This window comes from Diadema setosum, chromosome 10, assembly GCF_964275005.1.
Source record: "Diadema setosum chromosome 10, eeDiaSeto1, whole genome shotgun sequence".
Taxonomy (NCBI): Eukaryota; Metazoa; Echinodermata; class Echinoidea; order Diadematoida; family Diadematidae; genus Diadema; species Diadema setosum.
The window spans coordinates 15,764,158-15,783,855 of record NC_092694.1 but is presented as its reverse complement, the minus strand read 5'-3'; the positions used below and the strand labels follow the sequence as shown (position 1 = coordinate 15,783,855).

The 19,698-nt window shown below is 38.2% G+C and overlaps 1 protein-coding gene across 1 annotated transcript in view; it reads left to right on the top strand.

The window, feature by feature from the left end:
* Positions 1-17,921, top strand: part of LOC140233796 (phenolphthiocerol/phthiocerol polyketide synthase subunit C-like) — a 34,619-nt gene extending 16,698 nt beyond the window's left edge. Inside the window, exon 4 of the mRNA XM_072313890.1 lies at positions 12,292-17,921. Coding sequence (XP_072169991.1) covers positions 12,292-17,921 — 5,630 coding nt within the window. The remainder of the gene's footprint in view (positions 1-12,291) is intronic.
* Positions 17,922-19,698: the final 1,777 nt, after the last annotated feature.

Genomic DNA, 19,698 nt, shown 5'->3' with positions numbered 1-19,698 from the left:
GACAAGCTACGCGGGCTTGTTGCGAGTAGGGATTTTTCAGCACGCAGGAACATTTTCTGCGGGCGGACAAGAATGTTTTCGAGTTTTGCACTTGTGTCTTATTTGCTAGACGCGTGCTACTTACCTTCTACTTGCGTGTATTCCGCTTCACCTGCGTGAGAACTTTGAAACCGATCCTTTTCTGTTACGAGCGACTTACGGGTACTGCGAAGTACCTGCGTTGGAGTTGTCTGCAAGGTGCTACCGGTAAGGGTCTCCTACTGGTGTTTTGCGTGTACCCCCGCAACTCACTCGGAACATATTTTGAACATGCTGAAGGCCTTGTCATTCCGTATCTGGGGAAGTTTGACTTGCGGGGAAGCAAATTTGCTACCCGGAGCTCTCCGCAGTTGGTCCGCACCAGACAGTACCTGGCGCGTATCTTGCCTGTATTTGCCCGGAGGTGCGCACGCAAGTCCGATTTACCCGTAGCTAAGTTTACAGCATGACCAAAACTTTTTCCGGGTGAGTCGTGGGAATTGCCCGCAGAGGTACACGCAGAACGCCAGTAGGAGGCCCCTAGCAGCAGCACCTCGCAGGCAACTCCCATGCATGTATTTCGCAGTCCCCGTATGCGGCCAAATTAATGACATTCTATGGTACTTCTGCTATTCCTTCAGAGGAATTCCTTCACTGATTTGTCAGCCCCACGCACCTGGCACGCAGGTCACACAGCATAGTTTACCTGCAAGAAAAGCAAGCGCAAGAGCTTACTCGAGCCTTCAGCTCGGATGAGCTAAATAAGTGTCTTGCCTGTCTTTACTGCAGGACCATATCACCTTAGTTCCTTGACCGTATTATAAATCTCAAGCCCATCCATTGGGTTTTAGTTCAGTTACCAAAATGTGCAGATTGTCCAAAATGTGCAGGCAAATCCACCTTTAACTGCACATTTTGGTAACTGTTGATCCCGTCAGGTGTAGGTGCACTATCGGCACATTTTGGTAAATTACCAAAATGTGCCGATTTACCAAAATGTGCCGTAACATACGCTATATAAACCACAATGTGACACTGCGCTGCTGATTAAGCCTATCCGTAATCTATAGCTTTTATTACAATAAATGCTTAGTTGTCTTGGATCTATCAGATTGATCTCTAGGGTCCGAATTTACGAAGGGGGTACAAATGAAACCATGGTTTAAACCATAGGAAAAAAAAAAACATGGAGAGCCAAGTGTCGCAAGGAATGTTTCGTTACGAAATTAGCCATTTGGCGACAAAATGACCGTTTCGTTAACGAAATTATCATTTTGTGGACGAAATGCCATTTAGTTACAAAATGTCATTTCGTTAAAAAAAAAAAAATCATTTCGTCGACGAAATGACTAATTTCGTAACGAAATATTCCATTCCACACTTGGCGCTCCATGTTTTTTTTTCTTTCCATGTTTTAAACCATGGTTTCATTTGAACCAACTTCGTGAATTCGGGCCTAGAAGTTAAATGAGCATGAAGGATAATACCGTCCATAACAATAGCATTTTCGATCCACTCGTATAGAAGTTAGAAATAGGCTAAACGCTAACACTTTTACAGTTATTCCAGTACTATGAAGATCCATTAAGTTTATCGTGCTGTTACTAGGCCGAATCGCCTATTCTTGTGTCTTTAATTACTTCTATTTTTTCTAGAATTAATTCAGCATAGACAGTCTTTACGTCTGTAATATAAATACTCTAGAATTTACAGGGTAAAAGTTTTATCTTAACCATTTAGGAATACATTAATAATAGATCTCAAGATCTGTAGTCTTACAGACGCTAGGGTCCTTTTGTTATTCAAGCAGGACTGTTATGAATTACGTTTTCGTTAGGGTCATTGTCCCAAATGTGTGCAAAACAGTAATTTTCGTGCCGCCAGCATGTTCATACAGTTTAAATTGATATTTTGTTCCTCAGAAATATATATATATATTTTTTTAATTCATCTGAGAAGTTAGACCTGTAAAATACATATTAACAAAGCTGGTGGGACATCCGGGATAATTATTATAAATACGATCCGAAGTTTGATGCAACCCTAAATACTCCATGTCCCCAGACAAGGAAGTGCTCATATAACAAGTTGTTACTCGTAATCATATCATTCATATATAATCTTTTGTACCTCATGCCATTGCCCCTCGAGTGCCTGAATGAAAAAATATTGATGCATAACAATGATGTTTTGATATTTCTCTTAAAGATAATTTTTACCATGTCGCCAAATCGCCGTCAGATACGTTACCCTTTTTCAGACTTTGGAAAGAAGATCAAAAAAAAAAAAATGCCCAATGGCAGTGTAATTTCATGTGTTAAACAAATTCAACCTCCACATACATGGAACCATGGATTATCCATTTACTCTCTTGTTACAAAAAAAAAAAGAAATAATAATATACTGATCCGAAGTCGCGGAAGCCTAACGTAACAATGAGCTGATACCAGATACGTTACTTAAGCCTTGCTTCATTTAGAATAAAAAAAAGGATACTGTAAAAAAAAAAAAAAAAAAAAAAAAAACTCAGATACTCTTGAATACTAAAGGTAATGATTAATCACACATTTTTTTTTTTGAGAAACTGTTGTGGATAAAAGTGTGAGAACGGTAACGGCGCATCAGATACGTTACCGTCAAATATGTCAGATACGATAACCAATAAAATGTATCGTGCAGTAAGGTCAAACAGCGACGCAGTTTCGCGTGCGGTTTTCACCGGTTGACAGCGTGCTCTTTATGACTTGCTACGAGGACATATAGTTCTAAGAGAAATTTGAAGTTTATTTGATGAAAATCTGTTTTGAAGTGGCCGATATATCCAAAATAAAGTCACACCTGATCATTCTACTCTTCCCCCAAAAAGGGTTGTAGAAAAACTGCTAAAACACACTTTTCCATTCATGTTAAGATACCAAACTGAAGAGTAATGTAGAAGAAGGATAGTTCTTTCAGAAAATATGAAAAAACTCAACATTTACTTGATTGAACCATTTCACCTTTTTTGAGTCCTCACTTAAAATCTAGGGGTGCGACTTTTTCTTTGTTTTGTCAAGAGCACTTCCTTCGTTGCAGGTTTACGTCCGGAAAATGACGATAGGATTCGATGTCGAACGTTTTGCATCAGGTTTTTGATCCATGTTTGAGTGATCGGGGTTTGATGTAAATCTTATGTCAATGAACATAAGTACTTTGTCAGATACGTTACCATCGCTTATTGGATCTTGAGACCTAATTCATTACAAATAGAAATAAAGGAAAATATTGAATTAATGTGTATCATTTGCATAAGTCCTTTCCAATTTCAGTCTTATCGTCTTCAGTGCATCATAATAACACAATTTCGGAAGTATATCAGAAAAGAAGTATTGTGGAATTGTGCCTGCTTGGCTCTCGTATTTCACGTACATCTCAAAGATTTATTGAAGAGTTATCTAATCTACTATCTATGACGAGAACATTCTTTACGTTTGGAAGTGCGATGTTTTAACGAAAATAATCATAATGTGATTTTCTTACAAGTTGAAATGGATATATTGGCATAATTGGTGTTTTGGTTTGATCTCAAAGATTTATTGAAGAGTTATCTAATCTACTATCTATGACGAGAACATTCCTTACGTTTAGAAGAATCTACTATCTATGACGAGAACATTCTTTACGTTTAGAAGTTCGATGTTTTAACGAAAATAATCATAATGTGATTTTCTTACAAGTTAAAATGAATATATTGGCATGATTGGTGTTGGCTTAAGATTATATTCAAACGGAACGTCTGATGCGTCAGAAACGTTACCACAAACCGTTCTTCTTTCAATCCGAGATGTATTTAATCTGGCAGAGATTTTACCATTTGCTATTTATGAGAAGTATTTGCTATTTATGAGAAGTGCGATGTTGTAACGAAAATAATCATAATGTGATTTTCTTACAAGTTAAAATAGATATACTGGCATGATTGGTGTTTTGATTTGATCTCAAAGATTTATTGAAGAGTTATCTAATCTACTATCTATGACGAGAACATTCTTTACGTTTAGAAGATTTATTGAATAGTTATCTAATCTACTATCTATGACGAGAGCATTCTTTATGTTTAGAAGTTCGATGTTCCAACGAAAATAATCATATTGTGATTTTCTTACAAGTTAAAATGAATATATTGGCATGATTGGTGTTGGGCTTAAGATTATATTCAAACGGAACGCCTGATGCGTCAGAAACGTTACCGCACACCGTTCTTCTTTCAATCCGAGATGTGTTTAATCTGGCAGAGATTTTAGCATTTGCTATTTATGAGAAGTATTATACTTGTTCATAAAGTTTCATACCTTATCAATGAGATTATTGATATAATTCAAATGCGGGTAAAAGTTAGATTAGGGTAACATATTTTACCCGAAATATGTATATGTGACTGTTCATCACAAAACGAACAAAAAGTCGCACCCCTTGATTTTATATAAGGACTCCAAAAAGGTGAAATTGGTCAACCTAGACAATCTTTGGATTTTCATATTTTCTAGAAGAGCTTTCCTTCTTCTACGTTATTCGTAAGTTTGAAATCATAACATGAATGGGAAAGTGTGTTTTGAGCAGTTTTTCTCCAACCCCTTTTTTAGGGGGGGGGGCAGAATTATTAGCTTTGTCTTAGAGGCCCCCTTTCTTCTCTTGAAATCCTTTGCATACTCTTCACTTTAAAGGATGATAACTTTTGAAGAATAAAGTTATTATGGAAATAATGTCTTAATAGAGCATGCTTAATTTTAGTTTAATCTGATAATCTCTTCATTGTTGATGCTCCGGTTGTTTACATCCTATGTTTTGTCCCTCTCATCACACAGCTAGAACGGCTTGGTAAAGATTATTAAAGCGCTTGAATAGACCCTGTACTTCAGAGCCTATTTTCTCAGTTCACACTTTTCCAGAGTGTTTGCTTTCTTTCCAGGTTTAAGATTTGAATTTGAATTGAGATACACATAATTTTAAAACGTAGAGTCTGCTCTTTCAGAATGTCCTTAACCAAAAAAGCCATGTCTGTCTACTTTTTGTTGGTTTTGTGATGCAGGGTCACATATGTTCTTGATTATTGTTTAGCCTTCATTTTTAAAATTACGATCATTTTTATCACAGATTAGATCAAGGCTGACTCCAAATTTTTGCCATGATGTTTGTAAATGTTTAAGCTTGGAGTTTTACATAAGCATTGCCATTTAAAAGCAAGAAGTAAGCAGACGATCAACACTTCTCTAAGATGCTACCTCTGGTAACGTATCTGATATTTGGTTTCGACATGCAAAAAAAAAAAAAAAGGACGCTACGTTTGGAAATGTTCCTAGAAAAAGTATAGGCTTTCAAAAATCACCCATCTTTTAGAGTAATATCAGGGCTGTTCCAGAACCTCAAGCTTGTGAAAACTTTTGTATTTTGGGCGAGCATTGTTCGTAGAAATGGTAAATGGTGTTCACTGAAATTTCGAGTAGGATCATTGTATACTGCATCATTGCGACGACAGATTTGATCAAATATTTGCGGTTAAATTTGTATATAAGTAGAAATAAATTGACCCCATTGAAATAAGTGTAGATCATTTATCTTTAATAATTTATTATCACAAAAAAATACTCAGTATAAGCACACTGATTTAAGTTAAATGATTAATCTCAACGACTTCGTTTGCAATGATATTTTTCCCGAAAGGAATTGATGCGTGTTGCCCCATATTAAAATTCCACAATAATTCTAATAGGGTAAAAGCTTAAACCATAGATAGTGTGGGAAACGGTAAAAACATATTTCAGCGTACTAATTGTACCTATATTTCGTGAAGTTTTACAGAGAACACTTATCATGATCTTTTTGTGTAAGTTGATTATCTACACAAATACCAAGAAATTTTAGACTATTGACTTGCTCAAGAGAAATAATCATCAATTAATATGTCCCCTGGCGGTATTTCTATTGAATTACTGAAAATCATAAACTCTTTCAGGCAGAACTACAATGTACGTATCTCGTGTCCTGGTTAACCACGTGTTAATCAGACAGAACTACCTATCTTGGTCTATTTTCTGCGGATTGTTTAGTATATTACCTTACATCCCCTTACTAGTCAGCGGATGCAGTGTCCAAACAATGAATATTTTTGATCGAGTACAATTTATTGAATATTTTATTAGTATATGAAATCATCAACCCGGGCACGTGACCAGATAGGCAATTCTGCCAGATTATGATCGCTGAAATTTTCCTGCTCGTAATCTGGCTGAACTGTGTATTTTTTTTTAATTCTTAACTACTACTACATGAACTTAAAAAGGTCGAACCACTGTTTTCTTTTTGCTGGTAATTAATTCTTTAGACCAATTATGACTAAGAAAAGAAGACAAATTCAACTCATTGTAAATTAGTTTAGAAAGTGGTAACATTGAATCTTTAGAGCCGATTTCTGGCGTAAAGGGGGAAAAAAAGATGCAAAGTTCTGCCAGATTACGGCCATCATACGCTAATCTCCTGAAACCAAGCCGTGCTAGCTGGTGTGAAAGGAACAACAAACAAACAAACAAACAAACAAACACTCAATCAGAATTTACAACGTCATTAAAAAAAGTGGAAAATAACAGAATAACCTGAAATTTGGCACGCCAAGTGACACGCATTTCTAATATTGACTTTTAAAGCAGTAGCATCATCTTTGAAAAGTATATAAGATTGGACAGTAAGAAGTGTGTAAGGGGTTTCTTTTTTGAGAAATAAAAAAGAACCTCAAAAACATACCTTATCACAGTATTTTACAGTATTCTAACTCTAGAAGAAAAAAAAAATAAAATCGCAATTTCCCATTCGCTTTAAGATATCAAATCTTGACTAATGGAGCAGAATAACAATTGATCTCTCAGAAAATATAAAGAACTCAAGTTTGAGTACGCTAGCCAATTTCACCTACTTTGAGTCCTCGCGTGAAATCACTTCGTGCGACTTTTTTGTTTTGTACAAATGCAAGGTCACATAAATTATATGTATATATATATACAAGTTGCTTCTTTTAAGTTTGATGCAACCCTAAATACTCCATGTCCCCAGACAAGGAAGTGCTCATATAACAAGTTGTTACTCGTAATCATATCATTCATATATAATCTTTTGTACCTCATGCCATTGCCCCTCGAGTGCCTGAATGAAAAAATATTGATGCATAACAATGATGTTTTGATATTTCTCTTAAAGATAATTTTTACCATGTCGCCAAATCGCCGTCAGATACGTTACCCTTTTTCAGACTTTGGAAAGAAGATCAAAAAAAAAAAAAATGCCCAATGGCAGTGTAATTTCATGTGTTAAACAAATTCAACCTCCACATACATGGAACCATGGATTATCCATTTACTCTCTTGTTACAAAAAAAAAAAAGAAATAATAATATACTGATCCGAAGTCGCGGAAGCCTAACGTAACAATGAGCTGATACCAGATACGTTACTTAAGCCTTGCTTCATTTAGAATAAAAAAAAGGATACTGTAAAAAAAAAAAAAAAAAAAAAAAAACTCAGATACTCTTGAATACTAAAGGTAATGATTAATCACACATTTTTTTTTTTTTTTTTGAGAAACTGTTGTGGATAAAAGTGTGAGAACGGTAACGGCGCATCAGATACGTTACCGTCAAATATGTCAGATACGATAACCAATAAAATGTATCGTGCAGTAAGGTCAAACAGCGACGCAGTTTCGCGTGCGGTTTTCACCGGTTGACAGCGTGCTCTTTATGACTTGCTACGAGGACATATAGTTCTAAGAGAAATTTGAAGTTTATTTGATGAAAATCTGTTTTGAAGTGGCCGATATATCCAAAATAAAGTCACACCTGATCATTCTACTCTTCCCCCAAAAAGGGTTGTAGAAAAACTGCTAAAACACACTTTTCCATTCATGTTAAGATACCAAACTGAAGAGTAATGTAGAAGAAGGATAGTTCTTTCAGAAAATATGAAAAACTCAACATTTACTTGATTGAACCATTTCACCTTTTTTGAGTCCTCACTTAAAATCTAGGGGTGCGACTTTTTCTTTGTTTTGTCAAGAGCACTTCCTTCGTTGCAGGTTTACGTCCGGAAAATGACGATAGGATTCGATGTCGAACGTTTTGCATCAGGTTTTTGATCCATGTTTGAGTGATCGGGGTTTGATGTAAATCTTATGTCAATGAACATAAGTACTTTGTCAGATACGTTACCATCGCTTATTGGATCTTGAGACCTAATTCATTACAAATAGAAATAAAGGAAAATATTGAATTAATGTGTATCATTTGCATAAGTCCTTTCCAATTTCAGTCTTATCGTCTTCAGTGCATCATAATAACACAATTTCGGAAGTATATCAGAAAAGAAGTATTGTGGAATTGTGCCTGCTTGGCTCTCGTATTTCACGTACATCTCAAAGATTTATTGAAGAGTTATCTAATCTACTATCTATGACGAGAACATTCCTTACGTTTAGAAGAATCTACTATCTATGACGAGAACATTCTTTACGTTTAGAAGTTCGATGTTTTAACGAAAATAATCATAATGTGATTTTCTTACAAGTTAAAATGAATATATTGGCATGATTGGTGTTGGCTTAAGATTATATTCAAACGGAACGTCTGATGCGTCAGAAACGTTACCACAAACCGTTCTTCTTTCAATCCGAGATGTATTTAATCTGGCAGAAATTTTACCATTTGCTATTTATGAGAAGTATTTGCTATTTATGAGAAGTGCGATGTTGTAACGAAAATAATCATAATGTGATTTTCTTACAAGTTAAAATAGATATACTGGCATGATTGGTGTTTTGATTTGATCTCAAAGATTTATTGAAGAGTTATCTAATCTACTATCTATGACGAGAACATTCTTTACGTTTAGAAGATTTATTGAATAGTTATCTAATCTACTATCTATGACGAGAGCATTCTTTATGTTTAGAAGTTCGATGTTCCAACGAAAATAATCATATTGTGATTTTCTTACAAGTTAAAATGAATATATTGGCATGATTGGTGTTGGGCTTAAGATTATATTCAAACGGAACGCCTGATGCGTCAGAAACGTTACCGCACACCGTTCTTCTTTCAATCCGAGATGTGTTTAATCTGGCAGAGATTTTAGCATTTGCTATTTATGAGAAGTATTATACTTGTTCATAAAGTTTCATACCTTATCAATGAGATTATTGATATAATTCAAATGCGGGTAAAAGTTAGATTAGGGTAACATATTTTACCCGAAATATGTATATGTGACTGTTCATCACAAAACGAACAAAAAGTCGCACCCCTTGATTTTATATAAGGACTCCAAAAAGGTGAAATTGGTCAACCTAGACAATCTTTGGATTTTCATATTTTCTAGAAGAGCTTTCCTTCTTCTACGTTATTCGTAAGTTTGAAATCATAACATGAATGGGAAAGTGTGTTTTGAGCAGTTTTTCTCCAACCCCTTTTTTAGGGGGGGGGGGGGCAGAATTATTAGCTTTGTCTTAGAGGCCCCCTTTCTTCTCTTGAAATCCTTTGCATACTCTTCACTTTAAAGGATGATAACTTTTGAAGAATAAAGTTATTATGGAAATAATGTCTTAATAGAGCATGCTTAATTTTAGTTTAATCTGATAATCTCTTCATTGTTGATGCTCCGGTTGTTTACATCCTATGTTTTGTCCCTCTCATCACACAGCTAGAACGGCTTGGTAAAGATTATTAAAGCGCTTGAATAGACCCTGTACTTCAGAGCCTATTTTCTCAGTTCACACTTTTCCAGAGTGTTTGCTTTCTTTCCAGGTTTAAGATTTGAATTTGAATTGAGATACACATAATTTTAAAACGTAGAGTCTGCTCTTTCAGAATGTCCTTAACCAAAAAAGCCATGTCTGTCTACTTTTTGTTGGTTTTGTGATGCAGGGTCACATATGTTCTTGATTATTGTTTAGCCTTCATTTTTAAAATTACGATCATTTTTATCACAGATTAGATCAAGGCTGACTCCAAATTTTTGCCATGATGTTTGTAAATGTTTAAGCTTGGAGTTTTACATAAGCATTGCCATTTAAAAGCAAGAAGTAAGCAGACGATCAACACTTCTCTAAGATGCTACCTCTGGTAACGTATCTGATATTTGGTTTCGACATGCAAAAAAAAAAAAAAAAAGGACGCTACGTTTGGAAATGTTCCTAGAAAAAGTATAGGCTTTCAAAAATCACCCATCTTTTAGAGTAATATCAGGGCTGTTCCAGAACCTCAAGCTTGTGAAAACTTTTGTATTTTGGGCGAGCATTGTTCGTAGAAATGGTAAATGGTGTTCACTGAAATTTCGAGTAGGATCATTGTATACTGCATCATTGCGACGACAGATTTGATCAAATATTTGCGGTTAAATTTGTATATAAGTAGAAATAAATTGACCCCATTGAAATAAGTGTAGATCATTTATCTTTAATAATTTATTATCACAAAAAAATACTCAGTATGAGCACACTGATTTAAGTTAAATGATTAATCTCAACGACTTCGTTTGCAATGATATTTTTCCCGAAAGGAATTGATGCGTGTTGCCCCATATTAAAATTCCACAATAATTCTAATAGGGTAAAAGCTTAAACCATAGATAGTGTGGGAAACGGTAAAAACATATTTCAGCGTACTAATTGTACCTATATTTCGTGAAGTTTTACAGAGAACACTTATCATGATCTTTTTGTGTAAGTTGATTATCTACACAAATACCAAGAAATTTTAGACTATTGACTTGCTCAAGAGAAATAATCATCAATTAATATGTCCCCTGGCGGTATTTCTATTGAATTACTGAAAATCATAAACTCTTTCAGGCAGAACTACAATGTACGTATCTCGTGTCCTGGTTAACCACGTGTTAATCAGACAGAACTACCTATCTTGGTCTATTTTCTGCGGATTGTTTAGTATATTACCTTACATCCCCTTACTAGTCAGCGGATGCAGTGTCCAAACAATGAATATTTTTGATCGAGTACAATTTATTGAATATTTTATTAGTATATGAAATCATCAACCCGGGCACGTGACCAGATAGGCAATTCTGCCAGATTATGATCGCTGAAATTTTCCTGCTCGTAATCTGGCTGAACTGTGTATTTTTTTTAATTCTTAACTACTACTACATGAACTTAAAAAGGTCGAACCACTGTTTTCTTTTTGCTGGTAATTAATTCTTTAGACCAATTATGACTAAGAAAAGAAGACAAATTCAACTCATTGTAAATTAGTTTAGAAAGTGGTAACATTGAATCTTTAGAGCCGATTTCTGGCGTAAAGGGGGAAAAAAAGATGCAAAGTTCTGCCAGATTACGGCCATCATACGCTAATCTCCTGAAACCAAGCCGTGCTAGCTGGTGTGAAAGGAACAACAAACAAACAAACAAACAAACAAACACTCAATCAGAATTTACAACGTCATTAAAAAAAGTGGAAAATAACAGAATAACCTGAAATTTGGCACGCCAAGTGACACGCATTTCTAATATTGACTTTTAAAGCAGTAGCATCATCTTTGAAAAGTATATAAGATTGGACAGTAAGAAGTGTGTAAGGGGTTTCTTTTTTGAGAAATAAAAAAGAACCTCAAAAACATACCTTATCACAGTATTTTACAGTATTCTAACTCTAGAAGAAAAAAAAAATAAAATCGCAATTTCCCATTCGCTTTAAGATATCAAATCTTGACTAATGGAGCAGAATAACAATTGATCTCTCAGAAAATATAAAGAACTCAAGTTTGAGTACGCTAGCCAATTTCACCTACTTTGAGTCCTCGCGTGAAATCACTTCGTGCGACTTTTTTGTTTTGTACAAATGCAAGGTCACATAAATTATATGTATATATAAATACAAGTTGCTTCTTTTAAGGGACTGGACATGGGCTTTCCTTAATATTGAATGAAGAACGATTAACAACAACTCCGACTTCATAATGAGAGAACAAGAGCTCATCAATGAGTGTATGTCAAGACATAGCTGTAGTCTGTGGAGGGTATTGGTACCCTCAGTTTGCTTGGGAGAAAAAGACACATCTAGATACTATCCACCTATTTCGTTGAGTTGTGTGTTTTTTTTTTTTTAGTATCTCATGATAGGTCTTGTAGGAACGATTGTAATCTTTAAAGAACGATAACATTTGGAAGTGCAACGCATGTTTGAATAACTAAAATTGCTACCGATTAATTTGTTTCTGTTAATCTATATCACATTTACAGATATTGCACAACCCTGTCTCTGTGCTGTTCAAATTGGCCTTACCGAGTTCTTCCGTTCCCGAGGAATAACTCCAGACGCAATCGTGGGCCACAGTGTCGGTGAGGTGGCCGCAGCCCATGCAGCTGGCTACTTGACTCTTGAAGAGGCAGTCCATCTCATCTACACTAGAGGGTGCCAGCTGAAGAAAACGAGTGGGCAAGGGACCATGGTGGCCATTCTGCATGACGTTGAGGAAATTGAAGAACGCCTCAAAAGCAGCAACTACGGACATGAAATCGATGTAGCAGCAATTAACGGTCGGAGGCAAATAGTTGTGTCAGGAAATACAGAGGCAATCGATGCATTTACTGGATATCTGCGTGAAGAAGGAGTCCGGTGTATTAAGCTGAAAGTAAACAACGCCTTCCACAGCTTCCAGCAGGAAAAGATACGCAGGTCTTTCTTAGCCAAAGTGAAGCTTCTTAACTCCGCTGCAGGGAAGCACAGTGCGAGGACTTCGCCGAAAGCTCTGTTCGTGTCCTCTGTCACAAACAAGTACTTGGATCAGAACGACGTCAGCAATGCCTCTTATTGGTGGATGAACATAAGGTCTCCTGTTAGATTTATGGGCGCCATCGAGAAGCTTCTACAGGATGGTTTCAACTGCTTCCTTGAGATCGGCCCGCATCCAGTCTTATCTTCTTCCATTAAGGACACAGTCAGATCATCTACCAGCAACAGCAACGTGGTAGTTTCGGGAACCCTGCAAAGACCTGCAGATACCAATACACGTGCGAATGATATGCTTCATCTTCTGCGATCGATCTCAAGATTGCATGTTGAAGGCTACCCGATTGAACACATGCATCTCTTCCAAGATCCACCTTACGAGGTCATATCACTTCCAACCTACCCATGGCAGCATGAGTTGTGTTCAGGTACAACGCAGAAAGCAGAAAAGGTATTTCTCTTTCCTGTTAAATGTCACCCTCTGCTCGGAAAACGTCTGCTTGTCTCACACCTAAGCGATGAAACGGCACCAAAAATATGGCGTTCAGAGTATTCCCAAGCGTCACAACCATGGTTGCGTGATCACAAGCTCCAAGGAATTGTCATTGTCCCAGCAGCTGCATATGTAGAAACGATGCTGGCGGCAACTAGAGAGATCTATCCTGACATGAACCTGATCACAGTTAAGGATTTGAAATTCGAGAAGTTCATCTTCGCGCCAGACAAACAGCCAATAGAAGTCAGTCTGGAAACGGGAATGAGAGAGGCTTTCTTCACCTTACGGAGCTTTAACTATACTGACAAGACTTGGACTGTCAACAGTTTGGCCGTAGTAGACGTTTCAAGCGAGATCAGTAATTCCATTCAACACTTGCAAGAGGTCTGTAAGATCGTACGGCTGTCAGTGGAAGCTATCAACAAAAAGTACCTTCTCAAGGTTGGTCATGTCGAATTCTACGACGAGCTTTGTCAACGCGGTTTTCATCTAGGCGAAGCGTTTAGAGGCATTGACAGCGTCCATTTTAGTCAGGACTACAGGGAAGCCGTCGTCTACGTCTCAGTGCCTGAGGTCATCTTTCGTGACTGCCAGCATTTCAGCTTCCATCCTGCTCTCTTCGATTGCATCTTCCAAGCATTCGGAGGCTCTGAACTACTTCGCCAGACCGCAATAGCGCGACAAAGAAACACTCTGTCAAATTTCCAATTCCAGGTCCCACATAGTGTGGAAAAGATGCAAGTCATGGGAAAAGCCCCAACCAAAATGATAATCCACTTGCATACGTTTGATGTGGATGGCGTTACATACGGGGAGGCTGTTTTAGCTGACGCAGCTACCAAGCAAGTGTTTGCCCGCGTTCACAACATGACGTTTGCAAAGGTGAACAGTGAGTCAGTGGGAGAGGCGCAGCTATGGAGCAGGAAGTGGTGTCCAATCCCTGGTTCATCCATGGAAGAAAGTAAAGGATTTACACATTCGACGTCGAATATCAATGAAGTCAAAATTGGTGTTTGTGGGTCAGTTGTTATCGTGAAAGATAAATTAGGTATCTGCACCGAACTAATCAAACGTTTGGAGGCTGAGAAGATAACTGTCTTTGATCCATGGAACTCAGCTGATCTGGAGCGCGATTTCGGAGAATTGTTGCAAACACTGACAGAACTAAATCATGTTATCATGCTTTCAGCTCTCGATGTTCACCAGTTCGACTCCATCGACGGTATCGATAAAGACCAATTCTCAGATGCACAACAGGTGGTGGGACTTATACCAGTGAGTCTTTACCGTGTTCTATCATCACAATCTCCTGGAACGAAACCTCGATTTTGGATTATCACCCGTGGCGCCCATTCTGTTGTTGAAGACGATCTATGCCATCCACTCATGGCACCTACTTCATCTCTCTCCCTAACAATAATGCAAGAAGATCCAGAATTCAGTCTCATGACTGTTGATCTACCCTCTTCACAGAACTGTACAGAAGCTGCTTTGTGGCTGTCTCACTTCATGAAAACACCAACAGTGGCAGAAAATAATGTAGCATTGCGACGAAAGAATGACTGTGAGAGCACAGGAACTTGGATTCCATTTGACGTGCATGCACAACGAATTGAAGTTCAGTCCATGTCCAACTTCACGACTCCTACAAAGTCAAGCAGATGCCGTATAAACTTGAGCAAAACACTGAGTAAGAAGCGCTTGTTTGTGGAACAGACAGAAAGACCTCCTGATGATACAAACGACGGTGAAATCCTTGTTAAAGTCTTGGCCTTTTGCGCTCAACAGGTGGAACATGAATCAATGAAATGTGGTTACCTATTTGCGGGAGAAATAACAAGAAGCAATGAAAGGAGTGAGTATGGATTAGGTAAAATTGTGATCGGATTTCGTACAGACGAGTACCTGCCAACCACCATTAGTGCACGAGCATCACAAGTGATACCAGTCCCTGTCAATACTACCCCCATCAACGCGGTCAGCATCGTCAAGGAATACTTACCTTGTTTTCTTGCTCTTCAAAACGCTTTGAAGTCGACTGCTAAGGGCACAGTCATTGTGTGTTTTGAGTCTGAACATGATCATGTTGGTATTGCAGCGACAAAAATGGCTCTAGAGAAGGGTACTAGCGTGTTCGTCCACTCCAGCTCGGACAAGGCAATCTTAGAACAACAAGGTTTTCTCAGGGGAAAACATTTTGTTCAAGTGTCCGATGGTAATCTTGATGTTCATGTCAATAATCTGTCAGCCGACGTACTCGTACTCTCTGGGAAAATTCATCTTGACAGAAGAAGCCTTTCGGCACTTGCAGGCAAGCTTCGCCCATTTGGAACGATCATTCAGTTCCGTTGCACAACATCAGGGACGATGAAAATGACTCAAATTCCGTCCAATGTTAATTTCGTTCCGTGTGACATTCACGTTGGACAGCTAAGTGGATTAGAAGATGAAATATCTGCTCTTCTCAGCCTTTTCAATAATGGAGGTGAAGTTCAGGTACAACCGGCATGCATATCTTCCCCTTTGTCAAAACTGTCTCAGCTATCTGCTTCACTTGAAAATGTGACCGTCTCTATAGACGTAGACACGATTCCAGCTTCTCTAAACTTCGAAACCACCACATTCAAGGCAAATCCAGATGCTTCCTACCTCGTGACAGGTGGGTCAAAAGGCTTCGGCCTCGCGTTAGTGGAATGGCTTGCACATTGCGGGGCACGCCGTGTTTACGCTTTGTCACGTAATAGCCCGAGTGACGAAACGTCCAGACGATACAAGCTACTGCAGGACATCGGGGTCCAAATCACGCACTTGTCGGCTGACATTGGCTCACCTCATGACGTTGAAACTGCGCTACTGGCAATAAAAGAGGACAGAGACCACCAACTGGAGGGAATTTTTCATGCCGCAACAAAATACAGCGATGCATACCTGCATAATCTCACTAGGGAAATCTGGGATGATGTCATGATGTCGAAGGGGTATGGTGCGTTGCTTCTTCATCAGCTGACGACGAAGCTCAACTTCCCACTAAAGTACTTTGTAATGGTGTCTTCAGTTGCAGAGATGCTTGGAAACAGAGGGCAAGGGAATTACAGTGCTACTAACAGGTTCCTCTCGTCACTTTGCACGATGAGACGAAACCGAGGGCTGCCCGCAACGGCACTCTTACCTGGTGTGATCAGTTCCGAGGGATTCGCAGCGAGGGAAGGTCTGGTAGAGATGTGGATGAAATTAGGGTTTGCTAGTGTATCCCCTTCAGAAATCTTACACGCGTTGGAAGGCATACTTTCTTCTGATTACACTGTCATTGGTGTAGTAGGATTCCTTGATGGATTACAATTTTCCAAGGCTTTCCATGTAATGGTCTCTTGTCACTTCTCCCACCCCGATGGTGCATTTTCCGTTTTGAAGTCACTAATACCACCTGAGGCCAACGCACAACTAGGCGAACGAGACCTCGTAAGGCAAATCAAGCGGGAAAGTCGAGAGGAAGCCAAATCATTGATCAGCACCTCTCTAGCTGCAATTCTTTCCAACACACTTGGCTACAGCGGAGAAATTTCCCAAGAAGCGACTCTCGTGTCTCTCGGTCTGGATTCTCATTTGTCTTCTGATTTGAGCAACGCCATCTATGAACAATTTGGCGTCACCCTGAGTGCAATGTCGTTTCTGAATGACACGTTAACTTTCAGAGCTCTGACGGAGGCCACCTACACACGGATCATGTCTGCCGAAGGGAACGGGGAAGAAAATGCAATGATCAGCCCGACCCAGACTCTACAGGATGAGTTGTGGCTTGATGTGGATGGTAGCTTGGCCACACCATCAGCTCAGCTGATATGCTTCCCTTCTGTTGGTGAAGGTCCGACTATGTTTGCCAAATGGAAGCGCCAGCTAGATGACCGAAATATCCAGATGATCACTGTCCAAATGCCTGGATGGGAACGTAGAGAACAAGAGAAGCCACTACAGAATTTTACAGACATTGTCACGAAGCTTGCAGACTTGATTTTGCCAACACTCATACGCGGTCATTTTGTCTTCTTTGGACATAGTATCGGTGGACTCATCGCTTTTGAGCTGGCACATTACCTCAAAGAAAACTACAACATCTCTCCCGCCCACCTCTTCATCAGCTCGTGGTTCTCACCAACTCTGGAATATCCCCGTCCAGAGGATCTGAAGGAAAATGGTCACACCTATCGCACGATGCAGCGCATCGTCAACAGCCATGTGGATTCGTCGAGACCTCAGACTGCAAACGGTAACTCCTTCAAGTTCAGTTTCTTTGAGCCTTCCACCTTCAGTACTGCTCGTCGGAAAAATGCTCTCATTCCAAGCATTCAAGCTGCAATTGTCATGTGTAAGAAGTACCGCCATGTCCACAAGGATAAGCTCCATTGCAGTCTAACCGTTTTAGGAGGCAAGGATGATGACTTCATCTCGCCAAACCTCCTGGATAACTGGAAGAAGGAGATACATCCAAGCGCACGATTCCAAAAGATCCTACTCCCTGGAAAGCACATGTACATTCTTTTTGCTTCCAAACCAGTTCTGAAAGAGATCATGGCAGTCATGGAGAAATCAGAAAACGGCTCTCAGAATAAACAAAAGCGTCCTCTATCCCGCTTCTGGCAACAGTAATTGCACACATGTTCTGCCCCGTCTCTTACTAATCAGATACTTAATCATCTTTATGGAATAATAACTGCACTCAGTCTGCCATTTCCACATCATAATATTCTACTAGCAGTCTTTGCTTTCATTATTCAGCATCACACCTCAGCAGCAATCTAATCAAGAATATGTTTGCGTGAATGTCTTCAATGTACTTGTCACTTGTTTTTCTTGTACACCATTCTGATCGTTATCCCTATTTTCTTGATTGTTTTCTTGGCTTTGCCTTTCATTTACTCTTGTGGTACGACCTATCAATTCCATAAAGAGTAACGGGATTACTTAAGTGTTTTTCCATGAGAACAAAAAAAAAAAAATGCCATCTTGTGTGCAAACGATTATCTATGGTTTGGACAGATTGTCATTCTTACATGTCATCCTGCGTTCCATGAAAATGCTTCTATGAAGTGTTTTTATAACTAACATCCTTCGGAATTTCCTTCTAAACACATTCATACATTTTTTTTTTTTTTACCAAAACGTGCTGTCCTTAGAAACCAACCGTTTTTTTTTTTCAACTGTGACATGACAATTTTAGATTATATCTACCTTGATATTCATTACCGCCTACTGCACACTGGTATTGTAATGATCTCGTCTGACAAAAAAAAAAAAAATCGCCACACATTCATTACGTAAATACGAGTTTTCCACTGTCTAGGTGAATAATTATCTTGACGATTTACTTCCATAGTGCCTGTTGCAGTACTTGGCATTCATGAAGGACGACACAAATCATGCTCATACCTCCTGTTATTTCAATGAAACAAACTGCTAATTCATATTTTATGCCGAACAAAATCGGTCATGTCACTATCGTAATCAGAACAACACATTGTATTATTGGTAGAAGTTAAGGATGGTAATGGTGATGAAACAGCAAGTGCAATGGTACAAAAGTTTGGATGTTTGCTTATTTATTTCAAGACACTGTTTCTTCAAGTTAAGATATTAGAGACAAATTTGCGATTGTACATCTCTTTTGTTAATATTGTCTCGATATCTGTCTACAGGTGTTTATAATTTTGATTGGAAAAAAACAAACAAACCCGAAATATAGTTAGATTATGTTGTATGTCTTATCGACAGTTTTGTTCTGTTGTATGCATTGTCTTCTTTTCTTTTCAAAGATCTTGCAAAAGATTTCTCCTCAGCATCGTACTCTGAATTGACTTATGAACAGTTGCACAATACCATGTGCTTTGTCTGGGTAATGTTACTTCAATTTCTTCGAGCGTATCTACTTGTTTGCAGAGAAATACATGCGTTTCGTTTCCATTGTCAAAGTATTATACATGTAAATGACTATTTTTTTTTACATCTTTTTCTTTTAGAAATTAGTAAATAATTTTTGGAAAGTATGTTTTTAAGGATGATATTAATATTCATTTGTTGTAATTTCTAGGAAAAAATGCCTGAATGAACTTGAATGTCCTGGATTGAATGGAACGCACGATTTTTTTTTTTCACATGGCATGCTTTCCAAGGAAGTATCAATTTACCGATACGTAATAGCGATTATTATTTTCATAGAATATCACTACACATGATTTATGGTATGGGTCGATTCACATATATGTCGGCATCGAAGTATTTGCTTTAGCCAAATCCGTTAGCCGTTTATTTTGTGAGGATTACATGTAAGTTTGTTTTCACTTAGTTCCACGTATTGCCTTATTATTCATGTATTTTTTTTTTTTTTTGTAATGGAACATATTGCGTTCTCACATGTTACACTGCGTGA